A 20,649-nucleotide genomic window follows, 5' to 3' on the forward strand; every position below is an offset into this window, starting at 1 on the left:
AAGAAAGGGCATGGTCCCAGAAATTATACCTCAGGCCAAAAGACCAAGACAAGACGAGTCTACAAATATTTTACTTTGCATTTTTATAACTTAATAATTCAGCTAGTATTTGTTTGTGGTACCAAGTATTGAACCCAGGAGCACTTAACCACTGAGCCACATCTCCACCCCACCTTTTTTAATATATTTTAATTGTTGATGGACCTTTTGTTTTTTACTTATTTATTAACTTATATGTGGCACTGAGAATCAAACCCAATGCCTCATATATGCTAGGCAAGTGCTCTACCACCAAGCCATAACCTCAGCCCAATCTCCACCCCCTTTTATTTTTTATTTTGAGATCGGGCCTCACTAAGTTGCTTAGGGCCTTGCTAAATTCCTGATGCTTTGAACCTGCTATCCTCCAGCCTTAGCCTCCTGAGCTGCTGGGATTACATTCAGCCGGTCTTTGGGACTTACAAACTGCCAGACTTTAGGAAATAACCAATATTTTACAGTTAAACTCCTTGACGGTTTTGGTTCAGTGGTACTAGATAAACTATCAACCGGACTATGTGCACACTGTCTGCTTTACCCTTCGATGAATTGTATCTCTGTTATCTTTTATGAGGCTGATATACATGGTCCTCAGATAATTATCCAGGATGATTTCAACATATTCTTGCTGATACTCCATATCCTCCCAAACACAGTCACTGGTTGAGGCTCTGTTTAAAGCTTTGAACACAGCATCTGATTCCTGACTTTTCTTTGCAACTGTGTCATTTCTATCCAGGTGGAGGGAGAGGAAGCAGGGGACTATGGGGACGGAGGAGAAGGGAAGTGGAGAAGAGATTGGCTGAGTCTTCTTGTTGCAAAGTCACTAGAAGGTTGCACCATGCACCTTCCCGGAGCAGACAGGCTTCCACTCCCTTGATAATACATTCACAGGTTCTCTTCAGTCTTACACGCCAAAAATAAAGTGAGACATTTTATTTGAAGTGAGAACAACTATCCTTTCCTTAAGAATGACCAGAGTATCCCCTGAGGTTCTTCTCACACGAGCTGCTGACACACGGATGGGTTCTTTGTGTTGGAAAAATGTCCTCTCTGAATAGTCCTTACTTGCACAGCTAACTTTCTAAAGTCTTCCCTGGAATCTCGGAGGCTTTAAATACACCAAGGTTGGCAAACCAAACTCTGTATTTTAAGAAGAGGTTCAGAGGAGAGAGTGTCGCATGGTGTTTATTAGCTGTTAATCTGTTAGAAGTAGGAATAGAAGACATCTCCACATAGTCGCTCTAAGTTAATGCTGAATACAGTACATGAAACTATTTGTGGGGAGAAAGAGCCCAGGCAATCAGGGAGTTCAGAATAATAAGGGGATAGTTAGATAAAGCCATGCTGAGCCTTGGTGGACAGAAGAAATAGATAGGCCAGGCTTAGACCTTACTGCTTTGTTGTGGAATGCTGGCGATCCACCAGAACATCTTAGGATTCCCTTTAGCGGCTCAGGAGGCTCACTCAAATGGCAGAGGTTTTATTCCATTCTTTCCAGGAGCATGTACCAGTGATGAGGACAAAATATTAGCTCAAGGACAAAGAACAATCCCTTCTCATTTCATAATCAAGTGCTAGAAGATTGTGAAAAATGGCAATAATATACTAATATACTGCCAATATTGTATTCATTGAAAAAAACAGAAAATGAACTTTGGATTCATTTTCATAATAGCCCAAAAGGCTGAGGCAAATTTATACTATAATCAGCTTTATACTATAAAATAGTTCCCATGTATCTGTATATCCAAACCTAAAATCCAACTGAAAACAGAGCTATAGGACCAGATTTAAAATTTGAGAAGGGTCTAGGGTATCATCTACATTTCCTCTGACATCCTGTCATCCAGACTCTGTTGGCATATAAATATTCAGTGTTTTATAAGATCTGTTAGAAAGTTCTTTCTGACATTTGGTTAGAATCACCCTCTAGGTCCATATCAATGGGTGAATGATAGAAGTACACATTTCTACACAAAGTCTGCCTGCCACATCCTCACCCATGAGACCTTCTTTAGCTTAAGAATGCAATATATAACATGCCTCATATGAACACATCCATGGTCCATCAAAGGGTCTGTCACACAAGGATTATTTTGGTGGTAGACTTAAGTAGATAGGGGTTCTGATTTTCCCCCAATAATGTCTAAGACCACAACATTACTAGCCATACCTTAGTAATCCACTATGGCTCCATCTCTTACAGATTTATACTATAAAGAAGATAGTATAAATTATCCTGTGATATGCTTTATCCTATGTAGGATGATATAGATATCACATATTTATATTACTCAATCTGTTTATGTACTTAAAGTATATCTCTTTTTAAAAAAAATAATCCTATTTGTTTTCTGTGTGTTATATTTTTTATTCGTTCTCAAACTTTATCAAGCTTCATTGGACAGATCTAATTATTAGAAGTCACTAATTTTATACTGGTGTAGTGTTATGGCAAGATTACAAAATTCCCCTCTCTCCACCACTAGCAAGTATGCACCTTAGGCTTTGGATCCATGATTCTCCATGCCCCAGTGTCTAACTCAATGCCTGTTACACGATGAGATCTCAATTGATATGAATTGAATTAGGAAGTAGAGGAATAGATGTCTTATAACAGAGTAATCATTGCATTAACTTTTACTAGCATTCATTTTTTTTTTCTAAACCTAAAACTTAAGAAAACAACTTGGTACAAAATAAAGTTTCTGACAACGAAAGGAATCCTCTAGAGTCGGAAATTTGGGGAATTGTTTCTATAGCTAATTATGATTGATTGTGCCTTTATTTACCTAGGTCTCAGAGAGGGTTCCATTTTCCTTTGATTTCTTCTGATTCAGTGATGGAGTATTTGACTTTCAATAGAGTCTGAGTCCCCTACCAGAGGCCACTCATTTCTATCCTTCAAGGTCTCTTATAAGAGACCTTGCCAACTACTTGTTAATATCTTCAGTCCTTTGGATGTCTATTCCAAGTTTATCCTGGGGTACACATTATTTACTTACTCTCCATAATTTTATATTAGTTTTGTAAAATTTTTCATTTTCGTTTTTTAAGTGAATTCATTGCCTCAGAGATGAAGAAAAGCTGCCTTAAGCAACCATGGTTTCATTGACACATGCCCCACAATGGGTCTCTTTGGGTCTGTTGCACACCAACAGATATCATCTCTGAGATTTCCAATCAGAGATGGTCAAATTGGCAAATGTCCCACTCTTGCTCATTTTCCCCTGTGAACCAGTTGCTCCAGTGACAACACAAGCCATGTCCAAACTCCCTTTCTTCGGTCTTCTGGCTGCCACTCCCTCTCCTCTTTCCAGGACTTTTCTCTTCAGACCTGTCAATGTGTTTGCTGGTCAACCAAGAGAATGTGCTAAAAAGGGGGGGGGGGAAGAAGAAGGGAAAGCAATCCAAAGAGCTCTCTCACAAATTATTGATGCCTCAAGATCAACTGATCTGGAAAAATAACCAGATTGTTAAAGAAATATCCTTCCAATCTCATTTTTTTTAAATGGCAGGCAGGATCAACCCTCCAAAGTCTAGCAGATGTTTGAAAATTAAAACAACATTTATGAAAACATTCAATAGACTCTGATGCATAGTTTCTGCTTTCTACTTGTCTTGAGGTAGGGAATTTCTTTTTATTGTTTCTTCCATTTATTTTCTCTTTAGTCCTCTCTGGCTTATCTTTAACTATGCTTCATACTACTTGCTGGTGATAAAGGGAACATATGCAATGGGTTGATAAGACCATTGGTCATCTCTCAAAGGCTAAGGGTAACTTAATGTGACAGGGGTTTTGAGATCATAAAGGAGTTATTTGATCAGGGGAAAAAATATGTGCTAAGTTCAGGAGATATAAAGCGTCTTCACTCTTTAGGGGCATGATTTTCCATGCCCCAATGTCTAACACAATGTCTGTTACACGATGAGATCTCAATTGATATCCTTTAGGAGTATCCTGTTCAATAAAAAGAGAACAATGGGTAAATGACTAATTTCTGAGCTATGTGATGCACTGGAGATACATAGATATCATGGCACCTCAAGCAAGTAGTATTTAATATACCTGGAAAACTTAAGGAAGACCCCACAAAGGGACCAGTTATTTAACCTTATTTATAAAATGTACTCAGCAGCCTTCCATTCAGACATGAGGCATTAAGGCCTTTCTCTACTAAGAAACAGTATGTGCAATGACTTGGAGGCATGGAAGAGAAGGACTGTTCTGGAAACTTAAAATAAGTCAAGGTGATGGAAGTTCAGGGTGTGAAATGACATAGACATCATAGGCATTCATTCCATGTTCAGTGTTCAGATTTCATCTCATGGGTGGTGGTGTGCCTCCTTTCCTTTATCATACTGTTCCAGTATTTGAAAAAACTCAGAACCAGGATATACTATTGTTTCTGGTCTTATTATTACTATGACCCAACATTCTTAGACTGTCCTTGCTCCATCGAGGAGATGAGGTCAAACCTTCCACACTTCCTTCTCTTTCACTAGATTTGGAGTCAGTTCCAACATCAATAATATCTTGATTATTCAATATATTTCTTGCCCAGGAATATTCTAAAATACTTCCCAGTAGAGTTCTGCAAATTGAATAAAGATCAAACATTCATTCCAATCTTAGCTTCAGTTGATACAATGAGTATATTTACACTATCAAGTAGTTGTCATCAATGTGCCTCCTCCAATAGCTTGGAAGAAGAAGTAGCCAATAGAAAGATGCTTGGAGTTGAATTAAAACTGTTCATCACAGAGTGAGTCCCACTTTGGAATTCCTGCCCACTCCCAACACACACACACACACACACACACACACACACACACACACACAGACTTGGAGTTTGAATCGGTAGTAATGACAGTCCAAGAAGAGTTTTCACTGCCTTAAGAAGTATGACCAAAATCCATAATAATACTAAGCAGACTGGAACGTTCCTACTTGGATTTGGTAATACTAAAATCACATGAGAGGCGGATTAGCATCACAGTTAAGAGCACTGGCTCTGGAGCTAAACTGCCTGGATTCAAATTGCAACCCTGCTTATTATTCCTGCAACCTTGGCCAAGTTATATAACCTCTTCATGCCAAAGGCTCCCTATCTATAATATGGAGATCATGATAATATTTTCTCCTAATTGTTATTTATTAAGCACAGATTGATTAAAGACAAACTATACCCAAACAAGGAAGAAAACATAGTGAAAGACTGAGGACTACTGGTCTTAACTCCAGCAAAACAAATCTAAATCATTACGCTCAGGTGGTGGCCTGTAAGAGCAGAATATGTCTTACTCCACTGGAATTCAGAACCATATGTTACCTAATTCCTTTTCTCATCTCTCCTCAAAGAACCGAAAGCTATCCTTCAAGCCCCTGTAGGCCTTATTATCTTGCAGATATTTCAGACTTCAATATGTTAGCCATTAAAGAGACGTCAGTCACTCTGCTGAATGACACCATCCCTGGGCAAGAGCCATAGATAATAAAACAATTGCCAACTTTCCCTGGCAAAGCCATATGGCCAAGAGGACAATGGTGGAAAAGGTTCATGAAAAGGGAGAGAGAACAAATAATAAGGCAGAGAAAAATGTTAAGTACTTGCTAAAAGACCACAAGCCAGGGGACGTGATGAACAGCTATGGCCTGGGTGAATAGGAGGAGATCAGCTGGCTGCTGCTGCCAAAATCCAGCACAGGGCCAGCTACCTTGAACTTTAGATGCAGTGGCGCTTGAGAAGGAGCTGATGACTTCCATAGATCTGCTAAACAGCAGAAGCCACCCACGCCAGGGACAACAAAAAAAGTATGCAAAATCTACAGGGGCTAGTGAGATTGCCAGGAAAGAGCAGGATGAGATTGGCTGGAAAAATATAGCCAATGGCTCCAGAGAGAACAAATGAAAACAGAAATTCAACAGGAGGGACACACTTGGGACATTGTGTGTGTTGAAAAAGGGCAAGTGGACAGCTTATTGGCTCTAGGTTTGCTATGCGAGCCTTCAAGAGCAACAGGGAGCCAGAGATGGATGAGGGCATGGATTCTGCTGACTGGCAAGCTGTGCCTAAAGAGGAGTGTGAAATCCTTCTCTGGATGCTGGGCCTGGCTGGATTTGCAAATACGGATAGCCAGTCTTCACTATATTCAGTTTTACCACAGGCAAATCTCCCCAGGGGAAATGCTACACTTCAATGTGGTGGTAAAAACGAACAATTTGGACTTCAGGTACTATGTGCAGTAATTATCGCTCTGGTTTGTATACTTATGATTTGAATGGCTAGAAATGAATGAAGTTCAGTTATATGAAATTGCTGTTATTTTGCTATTTTTGATCAGTAAGTATAGCGGTTTCCTATGTTTAGCTCAATAGATGAAGGTGCAGATTTGAGTTACTTGTTTAAAACAGACAACTGTCCTACCAGATGTTACCTAGGGTCCACCCTGCATCCTTTGTCCCCCTCCTCTCCAAGAAAAATGGTTTCATATCTAAGCAAAAACGAACAGGCCCTAGGATTTTCTAGCTAATTTTCCCTATATACTTCTTTTCCTTTCTGCTAACATTATGTGCTTTAATTCCTCATTGTCACACTCCTCTTTCTATTGGATGTTGGAAGAAGCAGCTGGACCTATGACAGTAGTTCTTCATTTCATAACCAAGGCTTAGCTGCTTAAGTGAGGATCCTAGAAAAATCCCTTATTCCCCAATATTTTCACCATCACCATTAGAGAATAAGTCCTTCCCTGGAGTTAAGTATTAATTTGACCAAACATCCACTTTCAACAGATACATCTACTCTCCAGGCAGTGAATGATCCTCATTCCCTGAAATGTTATGTATTGGGACTCAAGGCATCACGAAGGACTGCCCCCGGCCATGTTCCCAGCAAACAGCAGTGTTGGCTGGAAACATTCTGAGAATGAGCTCACACTCAGATTTCCTCTTGGACCTCATCCTTATTGTTTCTTCAGTGGGGGGCAACCCATTAAAATTACTTATCCATATAGAGCAACCTCCCACAAGACAGGACTTGTCCCTGGCTCCTTTCTGACAGTTCCTGAGTTGTGAAACTCAATTGCTCAGGCCTCCATTAGTGGACTCCAGAGAAAACACACCCTCCCCAAAAGCTGTGGTAATTTCCTGGGCAATAGATGGGCCATTCTATGAATCCGATCGTACTTTCCTATGTATAGATATGAATATACCACAGTGAATCTCACCTGCATGTAATATCAACAGGCACTAATTTTTTAAAAAATATACTACAAATAGAAGAAAAATCGGTAGAGGAGAGAAAAGGGAACAGGAGCACGTAGAAGGAGAGGGAAAGAAGAAGTACTGAAGACTGAATCAGAGCAAATTATATTCCATAGGGTATCAATTGAGATCTCACATGTTTGCACAATTATGTCAAAATGAACCCTAAAATAGGTGTAACTAAAATGAACTAATAAAAAAAAAAGATGGGCCATTCTACATGTGATCTGTCATGGAAATAACATTAGTGACTTCTCAGACATGCAAACATCAACATAAACACCCAAACATGCCAGATGGAACAGCTCTCCTTACAGCTGGAATGGAGGCTGGGAGTTCAAATACAACCCAAGGTTAAAGGTATGATGAAGTGCACTGGCAGGGAAGAACCTACTCATTGCACTTGTAAGTTCATAGGGACCCCTCGCTCCCCAGACAGATCATAATTTTGATCCTCTCCTTTCTGTTTATGTGTTTGCTTTGGAGGAAGTCCCTGGGAATTAAATAAAATTTCCCAAGCTGACTTGGGTTTTCTGTAAAATCTTGGCAGCCACCCCTGAAAGAGACACCGCTCTCACATCAGACATGTCCAGATGACCCACGGTGTCCTCTTGCCCTCTGCTCCTTTGGTTCCCCCTTTAACAGGCAGGGTCTCTGCAGTTGTTGCTCCCTCTAGCTGAGCAATGCTGGCTCCCCAGCCCTGTGGGTAGATGGCCCTCCCAAGGGTGTTTCTCAATGGTGAGACCATGCAAAGAGGTTTGCTTCTCTTCAGCTTCCTGACCCCTACCTTCCCTTTAGTGTTCTCAGCAAGGGGGTGCCCCCCCAGCCTCAGATTTAAATCAAAATCACTGTTAGCCTTTCAGACTAACTGATAATGTTTATGTGATTCACTCTATCTTCCCTTCTCATTGGATGTCCAAAACTAGCTCCCAGATGCTGCGCTCCTTAATTTGCTCTTGGTTGGGACAAGGCTTTCTCAAGCTAGTGTCCCCAGTTCTAAATTTCTCTGCCACTCATCAACACTATTTTGAATGATGAACAATTATTTCATTCTATACACAAGGCACTGTGGGAGAAATTTATGAGCATAAACTTGAAAAGGTACAGTCCCAGCCTTCCAAGAGCTTACATTCCAGCAGGGGATGAAGCCCAGGAACACAGACCATAAGACAAAACATAATCTGAAGCTAAAGGAATCCATTTTCTGAACCCAGAACTAGGAAGGTGTTACCATCTCTTCCTGGTAGCAAAGGTCTCCCAGAGGTAACTCTGGTTATTGCACCCTGAGACCTGAATGAAAATGAACGTATGTTGACCCCCTACTCAAAATCAGATTTAGGACAAAAAGTTTTTGAGAAATCTAGAAGTGGAACAGCTTACAAATAAACACAATCTCCCTCCCATTGAAGAGAAAATTCTTAGAAACAAAATCTGTCAGTGTCTCTACTCCAAAAGGAATAACTAGCTATTATTATTATTATCCTCACAACATGAACCCACACTTTCTCCTTCTCTCTCCCTCTCCCTCCCCCCTCTCTCTCTCTGTCTCTCACACATACACCACACATACACATACACGTCTTCTTATACACATATACATATCCTTATACACACATCCTCATACACACAGAGACACACACAGAGGCTCTTGATGAAGACTTCTCATCAGGGGCATAATTACGTGGCATGGAAGGGAGCAGCACTCTAAGTACAGCCTGAAGGATGGAGGCCTTCTCACACCCAAGCATGTGCCTGAAGCTTCCTAAAGAAGCAGAGAGAACAATGAAACGCTTTGATGATGGTGGCACCACTGGGCTGACCATGTGTGCTCCCTGGAGCTCCTACTGGGATTCTGGACGGTCCAGTGAATATTCCCTCTTGTCTTCCTCCAAGTTCAGAATCATTTCTGGGAAGCACATAGGCACCTAACACAATGAACCCCAAAATGCCAATTTTACTGCTGGTGTAATTGTCTGGGGACCCTGCAGATCGTGAGCAGGCCAGAGCTGCCCTGAAAGGTGCTGACCCCCTCCAGTTGCCGGCCTCCTCTGCTAGGCTCGCCACCCAACAGGACAGCTTGGGATGCGTGCTGTCAGCAGACAAGCAGATCCTGAGGAGTCCTCCTCCCAAACAATTAGATTAGTCACTGGTTCCCAGGAGAGGAAGAAGAAAGAGACTGGAAACCAGGACACTTCTCCCTAGAGACCTCCTTATATTAAAATATCAAGAATGGCAGCTAGTGTCCTTAGCCACAGCTCCCTCGACACTCTTCTCTGTGCTTCAGAGGACACAGCTGTCAGCCGGGCTACACTCTGATGGTATTGAGTGTGAGAGGCTCCAGGCCCAGGAGACCCTCATGAGGCATCTGAAGAAAGTGCAGTGGGTGGCTGCATCCTGCCATCTTTCCCCTCACACGCCTCCCTTCCCCAGCCTCTGGATCACGCTGGGATGGATTGAGATCGACAAACCTGAACGTGTTTTGGTTTGAGGTTTGGCAAACCCTGTAACTCCAAAGTATTCCACAAATGTTTTGTGTTCTGCAAAACCAGAAAACATTGGCCAAGCACTTTCCCCCCTAATTTTTAAGCCCATGTGTTTTTAAAGGAAATGTAATCCGTATGTTTTGGGTACATTTATATGCAACTCATCAAGCCATGCCCCTTGGTATGAGTCACTTGATGTCTAAAATGCATGGGGAAGATCTTAGATTTATAATAGCTGTTAGCACAAGAAAGGCAACAGATGAGGCACTGGCTGAAAGGTGGTAAACTGGGTCCTGATGCTGGCACAGAACCAACAGTTCCCAGGAGATTTGCAAACAATTCTCTATATCCTTGCGCATCAATCTTTCCCATCTGCAAAATGGCATTAGGAATTCTTGCCATCAGATCCTGCAAGCAGTCAGTGCGAATTAAATCACTGGGCAGCTGGTGATTATCAGGTAATTTTAAACTTTTTTCAAGAGGAAAATACAAAAGCCTTTTACTTGCCCTAACAAGTTTATTTTAATTTCTAGCTTATTTTAATCTAGCTTCTCGGAGTGCTGGAAGAGGAAAACAGCTTCTACGTTTCAACATTCATCCTTGCCCCATTGTGAGACTTCTGACTTCAGCATCATTCTGTCACAGCCTCACCTGATGGAGAAGGGCAGGCTGGCTTCCCATGCTTCACCGGGGAATCCTTGTTTACAGAGCCTACAAGTAATAGGTGAAGTCCTAGGGTACAGTTCAGAGACAGACTGAGAATATACAGTTGCTTTATTGGGAAAGAGGTGATCCTGAGTGACTTGAGAAGTGTTTTTAAGTAAATGAAGGGTTTGTGGAGGAAGCATTATGTTCTCCATATCTATTGAAAATAAAATGTCAAGTGTAAACTGATAGCATGATAAAGCACAAAGTGCACAGGCTTCAAACTCAGGCAGATTTCGTTTTAATTCCTGCTCCAAACTTTACGGTGTGACAGTAGGAAAGCTACTTAATCTCTCTGTGCTTCATTTTTCTTATTTGCAAGACACAGATTGTTTTGAAGATTAGATAAAACATAAATAAAGGGTCCAGAAAATATAAGTTTTAATTCACAATTAACTAATGTGATTATTATAGTATTTAAAGTAGCTTGCAGGGTTTTCTTTTTTTCTTTTTTTTTTTAATTGACAGATTTTTATGTGGTACATATTGTGATAATTTAATACATGTATGTAATTAATCTGCTTAGAGCAATTAGCTTTTCCATTTTCTTAAACACACACCACACAACATTTCCACTTCTTTCTTCCTTCCTTCCTTCCTTCCTTCCTTCCTTCCTTCCTTCCTTCCTTTCTTTCTTTTTTTTTTTTATTTTGGCAGTGCTAGGGATCAAACCACCCAGCATCTCAAACACAAACATGCTAGACAGGTGCTCTACCACTGAACTATATCCCCAGCTCAGACATGTTTCATTTCTTTGAATTGGGAAGCTTAAACTTCTCTCCCCTCTCTTCTAATACTTTTTAAAATATTTAAATTTTTGTGAACTCTAGTCACACTACAGTGCTAGAGAACATTCCAACTTACTCTTCTAATGTAACTGTATTTTGGTACCCATTACCCAGCCTGCCTCTAACCTTGCTCCCCTCTACCCTTCCCAGCCTCTAGTGACCAGGGTTCTATTCTTTGTTTCTATAAAATCAACTTTCAGCCCCCATGAGTGAGAACCTGCAGTACTTGTCTTTCTGTGCCTGGCTTATTTCACTTAACATAATGACCAGTTCCATCCACGTTTGCACAAATGACAGGATTTCATTGTTTTTATGTAGTGTTCAGATTTTGATGAGACATAATGAAAACTTTTCACACTATCAGAAAAAAATAAATGAAGCACTGAACTAGGCTCACGAGGATCCATGATTCTGTTTTCCTGGAGTCCTCATGCAGTAAAACAGCCCACTAGGCAGGACAGACAAACAACTGTCTGCCTGAGCAGGGCAAATGATGAGTCAAGGTCCCTTCTAGCCCAGTGAGGAGCCAGAAGGACTTCAGCACTTTGCTAAGATGCCATCAGTACCTCCTGGCCAGTGGGAAATCCTATAACATGCAATGGTCTTATTCTCCAGGTGGAAGTGTGGCTGTTTCCTGGTGCACAGGTCTAATGCTGGTCAACACGGTCTACTTCATTTTACCTTTGTACCTCCTGTTTCCATGCTGCTCAGACATGTTCTTGAGCAGGGACCCATATGCTCTAGCCACAGAGTCTCCTCTAGGTCATGCAAACACACCTAGCATATGCCTGTCTCTGCAGTTGCTATTTTCTCTACCTGGAATTAGGTACATACCTGGATACTTCCCGAGCATCAGTCATAACACTCTGTCACAGAGACTATCACTGGCTGCCCTACAGAAGCGGCTCCCATGCCCATCCTACCTCTTAACTGATTTATATTTCTCTTAACACTGGCCAATAACTGATATATATATTTCTTGATACCTACACAATATAGACAAAAAACAATCATCAAAGTATATTTAGAGGGCAATTTTCAAGGGTAAGGTGAACATTAATAGGAAAATATTAGCTTTAGGAATCAACCAACCTTAGAAAAAGTGGCCGAATACTCTGAAAAACAAGGACTCTAATGGAAGAAAATGACAAAGAAAAAACAAAAAACAATTTTCTAAGTGCCAAGAAGAAAATAAATATTAAACGCTACTGGAGATACAGAAGGAATGAAAGAGAAATAGCTGAATAACTAACGTCAGGTAGGTTTGGCTTGGAGACTGGAGACAGAGAGTGTGTATAGAGCAGAAATTCTTAACTTTGGAGATGGTCCTTCCTGAAAATCTGAAGGAAACTATAGAATTCTCCACCAGAAAAATGTGTATCTGCTCATCCACACACAGTTTTACATGCCATATCTTAGAATTCACAGAAATTCAATTCACTTGAAATCCATTCATGGAGTCCTAGCTGAAGATTATAAATGCCCTGGCCACATGAGGCCCATCAATCATGAATGTCCTACCCCCAAGAATCACCATCCAGGCAGGTCTAGAACCTTCTATGAAAGCCCAGCTTCTGTATTTTTTTTACCTCCTCATTCACTATCTAGGTCTTCAGTGAGCCCAGACTGCAGAGCCTCGGAAAAGAGGCCACAGGAAATAGCCTTTGGTGACCTGGACATAGAATCTAAGCTAGTGGGGAGGAAGAGGAAAGAATGGAAACAATAGGTATTCACTCTTCAATGGCTTACCTTTGAAAATAGAGGCCTTCGTATTGTTTTAAATGAAAGCCCTGAAACAGGAAAGCATTTGGCTGGAGGCCCACAGGCCTGAGTTCTAGTGTGTCTACCACTAATGAATCACTTGACCTAGAACATATTACTGGATGTTGTTATCAGAAAACTGGAGTTTAAGTAGATTCTCTATTCAAAGAATGTGACCTTAAGAATTTTGAGGTAAATAAAATTTTACAGAAATCTAAATGTGTTTTGAATATATGAGAGTTTGGTAAGAAGTGCTTGCATAAATCATTTTGTAAAGGAAATGATCACCATGACTGATTTTTAACATAAATCTGAGCTATAATATAGTCGTGCATTGCTGACAGGAGCGCATTCTGAGGAATGCACCCTTAGGCAATTTAGTACTTGTGTGAACATTATAGTGTCCTTACACAAACCAGGATGGTGTAGCCTACCACCCACCTACCTTATGTGGTATAGCCTATCATATGAGCAATCTGTCCTTGACTAAAAACGTCATTATGTGGTGCATGACTATATAATGAGCTACATATTTCATAAAGTGTTCTAAATATAAGTTTCTGGTTTATCCAAGAACTCTGGCAGAGAGAATACCAAAGATAACTTCTGACAATCTGTCATCCAGATGTAAAGAAATGCCGGCAAATTATGAAAGACGTCTGACCATTAAAGAGTTGTTGCAAAGCCTACGCACTATGAGAGACATACATGTCACATTTGCTGATATGGTGTTGTCTAAATCAGTTGGAATTTTCTAATGGAATAACCTTACATAGATGTGGCTTCCTTAGCCATTTCAGCTCTCTCCTTATTTTCCATGGCTAACTAATCTTAACTTTGCATAGGAAAAGTACGATAGGAAGAATTTAGAGAGAAGAAAGAAGAATGAGCAGTCAGGAAAAAAGCAGTCTCTTAAGTCCAGTTTCAACAGGAGTACTACGAACGTCAGCAATGCCTAGGAGTGTCACCAGATAACAACCTAGTCACACTGACAGGGCAGGACATCAAGCAAGGCCATGTTTTAGAACCTCTCTTCTCCACCCCACCCTGACACAATGCCAAAAATATCACTTGGTATTTTATTCCACCTTCTAAATGCAGGTAATTGCCACCGGTGATAAAATGGCAGGGGCATAGTGGGACTAGAAGGAGAAAACCAGGGAATTCAGGGTTCTGTTCTTGAACTGGAAGAACAGCTTGTTCCTTTACAAACAGGAGGACGACGTCACCACCCACCCCCCAAATGTATATGATTTGTGGGATAAATCCCTTTTGTTGTGCTAGAGTTTTACATTCTCTTCCCACACTGTCTTAAAAGAATAAACATTTCTTGAAAATTGTTGGTTAACAATCCCATCCCACAGTTGCGGAATGGAACTTCTTAAAGCTTGAATTTATGCATATTATAGATTAAAATGAACAAGTAAACATTCATATGTTGCAAATGTATTTTTTAAAGGAAAATGCTAAGAGTCTTGAGTTTTACAATCAAGTAGCATTCTACTGGTCTCAGTTTGAAGTGGGTTTTTAAGATTTGCTTAGCTTCCATTTTTGAAATTTCCCCAAAGTACTGAGAATTCAACATGTGTTTATTAAAAACAAAGAACTATGGTAGTATTTTCTAAATACAACACTGCCCTGTGTATGAAGAGGTGCTTTTACTAAAATTTATGTTAATGTTGTTGCTTCCAAAGAAACTCTTCATTCTAAAGCAGGAAACAGTTATGTATTTTGTGACTATTTCTTAGAGTACAATGATTAATATAGTTTTATAAATGTTAGCTCATAAAGGTAGTAATTTTCTGTAATTTTTTATTTGTCCACAACTCCTCGTTTCCTGATCATGCAAAACGTAGGAGCTATCACTGCAAGTGCTATAGACACTTATAGATACTTATCAGAGAAAAAAAGTAGGAACTTTTTGATAATCAATTACCATATACCCTGTTTTAAGAAACTGAATTACCAAATATGATTGGGAAGAGGACAGCATGAGAGATTGAATCTGGTGATGGGGATGGTGTCCACAGTGAATTTGGAGATGCGCCTATAGGGGGCAGATTTTTCCGTCCTTGGGTCAGCTGTCAACTTCTCTTTGCAGGGGCGGGGCGGGGGGCACCCCGGCATCTTCAAACCATCAGGAGCCATTAGCCCCCAGGGAGGTATGGGGAAAGTTGTGTCATACAGAAAAAGAACATCACTGAGTCTCTTCCCAGTTTTTCTTACCTGTTTCTCCCAGAATCTCTGAATCCTTTAGCAAAAGGGTTTCTGTCAATTTTTAATCTGGTGATCTGAAAACAAACAGATATGAATTGTTTTGAAATTAAGTGATTTCTTTTTGTGCTACTCCCAGAAAATTAACAAAAAAAAATTCTATTAATAACAGCTGTTGCTTTTATTTAGTTTCTTTTTAGTTTGAGATTTAAATTGAAGTTTGATATAGGACTTGGGCCTGGCATGCAGATGTGTGACTAGTCTCTCTCAAATCCAAGGTTTGCCCCGTATGTGACTGTAAAATCTCTCCTACTCACCTTCCTTGCCCCAAAATGGTGATAAATCACTTGCCTAGATAGACCTTGAAAGGAAAAACTGGGCAATGGTCAGGTCTATGATACCTGACATACAGAGGCACTTTCAAAATACATGTTGAATGAATGTCGTGCAAGTGACTAAATAATGAATGAATCAGACCACCAGATGATCAACCTCAGCCTGGAAGATACAAATGATAGACTACTACAGTTCCCATTTCCCTTAAGTTGTGCTTTTCTCACCACCAGGAATTGTTCATTTAATGACCTGAAATGTTCATGTAAAACAAACAAACAAAAAAAACAAAGACAGTGGTTAGACTTATGCTAGGCTTTTACTGCAAAGGAGAAATCTGTAAATGTTTGAGTGGGGCAGGACGCAGCTCATCTCAGCAAGTCTTCAAGACTCATAAGCAAATCAGAAGAAAGAGAGAAGCTGCTTAGGCTGAGCCAAGCTGGCACATCCACTTGCATCACCTAGGTTGGACAGGCCCTAGGGCCGCCTAGTTTATGCCCCAGTGCACCCTTCTTAGTTCCAACAACCCCTGCCATGATTGCATATATCACCCTCCTGCCTCTGGACTAGAACAAGCCTGACCAACATATTCCATATGCACCCTAGTGTTTTTTACTTTCAGCCTCCGCCATAGAGGCATTTTGAAACCTTTGTGTCTGAACCAGATGTTAATGTCTTACTACATTCAAGCCATAGGGGTGGGAGCTTAGGAAGCTGTGGAGAGACAGGAAGGCACTCTCAATGCAAGGTAATTCTAGAAAGAAGAAAATCTCATTATCTAAGACCATCTTCACTTTTCTGAAAACTGCAGAACTTATCACTTAAGACCACGACACTTATCTTCTGTGCTGTGACTCTCTCCTGGTCCCTCTTCCAGCTCACTTTGTCAGAGTGGAATTTCCCAAAGCCACAGCCTTTAAAAGTCTTTCAAATGCAATGTGAGATTCTGAGGAACAGACTCTGACTTGAAAGAACCATGCTGCCTTCAAGGTTATTTTTCTCCCTCAGCGTTCCTTGCTTCTAGAACGGCACACTAATAACGTAGCACTAATAATGTAGCCAAAGCAATTTTACATCTATTTTATAGACCAGAGCAGGAGCCTGAAGGTTTGGCTTTCTAAAGTCCAGTGTCTGCCATGTGAATACTGTATTGAGTTTAAAGAGTGTCACTGCTTTTCTGTGTTTGACTTAAAATCAGTTCTTTCTTCCTTCCATAATCCACAGCAATAAACCACACACCATATTTTCTTTTCAAGTTGGGGTTATAATATTTTATTTTCTCTTTCAAGTTGGCATATTCTGTCCAACTCATTTATGATAGGGGTTTCTGATATATGATTGTGCTGCCACGTTTTGGGGGCCTCCGCAGACCCGGTAAATAAAACGACATTCTTATTTCATGGGGCGGCGAGAAATGGTTGAAAACCTAATTCCCACAGCTCGCTGGAGCCCAGGCCAAGGGGTCTGCGTGGAAATTTAATAGACAAATACCATCAAACGTTGGGGAACATAACACTTCTGTCCTTGTTTCAAAGCTTTTAGTGAGATTTAGAGAGTTTTATGGGGAGCAGAGTTGTGTCGCTCATTATTTATCATCAAGGGTCTTTTGTGTACTAAGGGTGACAGGAAACAGGTGACAGAGTGATGCACAGTTAGTATAGGGATGTGTGTCATCCCTTTCCCCATGGACAAGAAAAGAGCAGGCATGTATGCAAATAGAGACAATATAAAACAGAAGTCCATCAGGTTCCCAATGAAGCAAAGTGCCCTGACAGCTCAGAGGAAGTCACAATCACACCAAGTTGAAGGGCACTGAAGTCTCATTGAGAGACAGTAGATGAACCAGGCCCTGAAAAAATGCATAGGATTTTAACAAAAAAAAATGCAAGAAGATGAAAAAGAGACAGGGGAAGCATTTCATAAGAAAGGCCAAATACCAGTCAGAGTGTCAAAGTGGGAAAGAAGTGCACATAGTCAAGAAACACCGACGTGTCCCATTTAACCAGAGCCTTGGCTACGGGATGAAAGAGAAAGCTCTAGAAGCTCACTTGAGGTCACAGCATGAAAAGCCTTTACAACTTTAATGCTCAAGCATTCAGATTACTCAACCAGCAGAAGAGACCAATTTTAGTTATACAAACCAAATTATGATCCCAGTTAATGCTGGTGCTGAAGACTTTGGCTATGTGTACAAAGGGAAACAGGGGACGTGTTTTGGAGAACTAAATCAATGTATTCTTAACCTCAATAATCCTTAGTTTCGTCCCATGATTCCCAGATCAAGAGGCAGCCCAGTTGACTCAGATCTGCTGAGCGTCTTCCACAGTACAGAAAGATGCAAATGACAGCTGAGCCGTAAGGCTTGCTGTCCCGTGGAAAGCAAGGATATAATAAAAGATGAATTCTTATCAGGTAGAAAAGGAAGTTAAAAAATCCTTTCCCTCTGAACTGGGTGCAGTGGTGAATGCCTGTAATCTCAGGTACTGATGAAGTTAAGGCAGGAAGATCACAAGTTCAAGGCCAGCTTGGGCAACTAAGCAAGACTCTGTCTCAAAATTTAAAATATTATAATAAAAAGGGCTGGAAATATACTCAATGGTAGAATGCTAGCCTAGTGTGTTTGAGGTCCTGGGTTCAATCCCTAGGACCAAAAAAATAAAATAAAATCCTCCCTTCCCATACCATAGTGGAGTATGAGATAAAAGAAGACAGAAAGGGAAAAGCAAGCAGTTAGACGTCATGTGCCTTAGCTCTCAACTCCAAGAGACTTAGGAAACTGGCAGAGTGACCTCCATATACACTTAGGGGTGGCTGGCCCTGACACAGATGTGCTACAGCCTCAATAGCAGTCAAACAGAGGGCCTGGGTAAGACCTGAGGTGAGGCTGAGCTAGCAAGGGAGACCCATGAGGCCCTGACCAAGGCAAGAATACAAGGTTCAATCTCAGCAATCTCTTAGCAGCAGAACTTATCGGCATCAGGGAACCAAGGAAGATCAGACCAGATACCCCACAGCGGAGGACAGTGAACCTAGTGAATAGCACAGGGACCAAAGCAACCATGAAAATGATACAAAAATCTGTTACCTCTAGCCTGTGAATGCACCATACAATTAGAGGTCACGGAATATAGCAGAGAAGGGACAAAATAACAAAAATTAAACACACCCAAAATGACTCAAGTTACACGAAGAGATACTGACCCAAAGAAGAAGTATAAAGTTACACTGTCCCTTACCCTAATATATGATCCAGGGATTTTTATAAGAAGCAGCTATAGAAATGTATACATGTATGTATACATATGTATTATTTTATATAGCTACATATGTTCTATATATTTTTCTACACCCAGAAAGAGAGCACATTTGACTAGTTAATTTTTAATCCTACTTCACAATTACACTTAACAATCAGACCCAAATATGACTGTCTTGTCTGTACTTTCCTGTACTTATCATCTCTTTTTTTTTTTAATTTTTTATTGTTGGCTGTTCAAAACATTACATAATTCTTGATATATCATATTTCACACTTTGATTCAAGTGGGTTATGAGCTCCCATTTTTACCCCAAATACAAATTGCAGAATCACATCAGTTACACATCCATTGATTTACATATTGCCATACTAGTGTCTGCTGTGTTCTGCTGCCTTTCCTATCCTCTACTATCCCTACTTATCATCTCTTGACTGAACTACTCTGAATGACCTCAAAACTGATCTCCTTTTTTCCCCTCCTGTTGTGTCCAATCTCTTCTCTACGAAGCAGCCCAGGTGATCTCTGCTAATGCATACCTGGATGATGACATTCTCTCGGGGCCAACCACTGTGCAGAATTCAGTGCAAGCTCCTTATAGAGGCTGCCTCCAGCCCACTCTCCAACACCACCCCATTCCTATGCCTTGGTCCAAAGGCTCCAGCCAAAGTGAGCTGCTCTCAGCACTGAAATGTGCTGAGCTCTTTCCCTGCATCAGGCATTCGTCCTTGCACTATCCGTGCACTCTACTTTTCACATAACTGACTCGGGGCTCTAAGTCTCAATCTAAACATGTCCCAAGAGATGGCTTCTGATCATCCGCCTCCAAAATAGGATACCTGTTCATCTTTTTAACTTTTTAAGTGCAACTTTTTTTTTTCTTTTTGGTACTAGGGATTGAATCCAGGGATGCCTAGCCACTAAGCCACATCCCCAATCTTTTTTATTTTTTTATTTTGAGACAGGATCTCACTAAGTTACTTCGGGCCTCACTAATTTGTTAAGGTTGGCCTCGAATCTGTGGCTCAAATCTTCAACCCTCCTGTCTCAAGCTCCTGAGTTGCTGAGATTACAGGTATGCACCACCACACCCAGCTTAAGTGCACCTTCTCTAATTCCATCTTTGCTCTTGACCCAATTGGTAATCATATACTTCTTTTTTTAATTTACATATTTACTCACTCTCTCTCCTTTGAACTGAAAGTAGGACCCATATCTATTTTAGATTCCAATTTATTAAGCAGAACCTACTATGGCACATACTGTTCCTCAATAGATATTTGTTCAATAAATACTGAGTGAATGAATGACTAAGTGGGAACCAGGGATCAGCAGTCTTAAAGCCATGACAAGATTTAGAGAGTCTAGACCTAACAACTCCCTTAGTTTTACTTCCTTTCACTACAGGCATTACAGATAGAAATCTTCAATGTCCTTCCAATCAGAACAAGGTCTATCAACCCCCATGCAGCTAACACTATTCTACAGCTGTAGTGTCCAGACGTGGTCCAGTGATAAAGAGAAGACATAAGATAGAGAGGCTGTGAAGCAGGGTTTTATTTCCCCCCACTGATTTTCTTTTCATAAACTTTCATACTGATTTGTTTCTTCTGAGTTATTGAAGACTGGTGCAAAGTGGGGGTGGGTGCTGACTTGCTACCATTAATTTTAATCATTGTCACTGTCTTTTTTACATAGAAACATAGAAGCAGTTAATAAATAAGGTTTCTCTCACAGTGCACAGAGCAGACTTAAACAGCACAGTCTCCAAAGAAAGTGCACCTTGAATAACCTGCATATGA

General features: G+C 40.6%; 1 protein-coding gene across 2 annotated transcripts in view; it reads right to left on the reverse strand.

Annotated features, from left to right (window-relative positions):
* The window catches only part of Tbx15 (T-box transcription factor 15), a 107,246-nt gene that overhangs the window by 14,475 nt on the left and 72,122 nt on the right, over positions 1-20,649 (reverse strand). For both annotated transcript variants that reach the window (XM_015502238.2, XM_048814585.1), the window contains one exon: positions 15,270-15,334. In XM_015502238.2, coding sequence (XP_015357724.1) covers positions 15,270-15,334 — 65 coding nt within the window. The remainder of the gene's footprint in view (positions 1-15,269; positions 15,335-20,649) is intronic.

This window comes from Marmota marmota, unplaced genomic scaffold, assembly GCF_001458135.2.
Source record: "Marmota marmota marmota unplaced genomic scaffold, marMar, whole genome shotgun sequence".
In the NCBI taxonomy this organism is placed as follows: domain Eukaryota; kingdom Metazoa; phylum Chordata; class Mammalia; order Rodentia; family Sciuridae; genus Marmota; species Marmota marmota.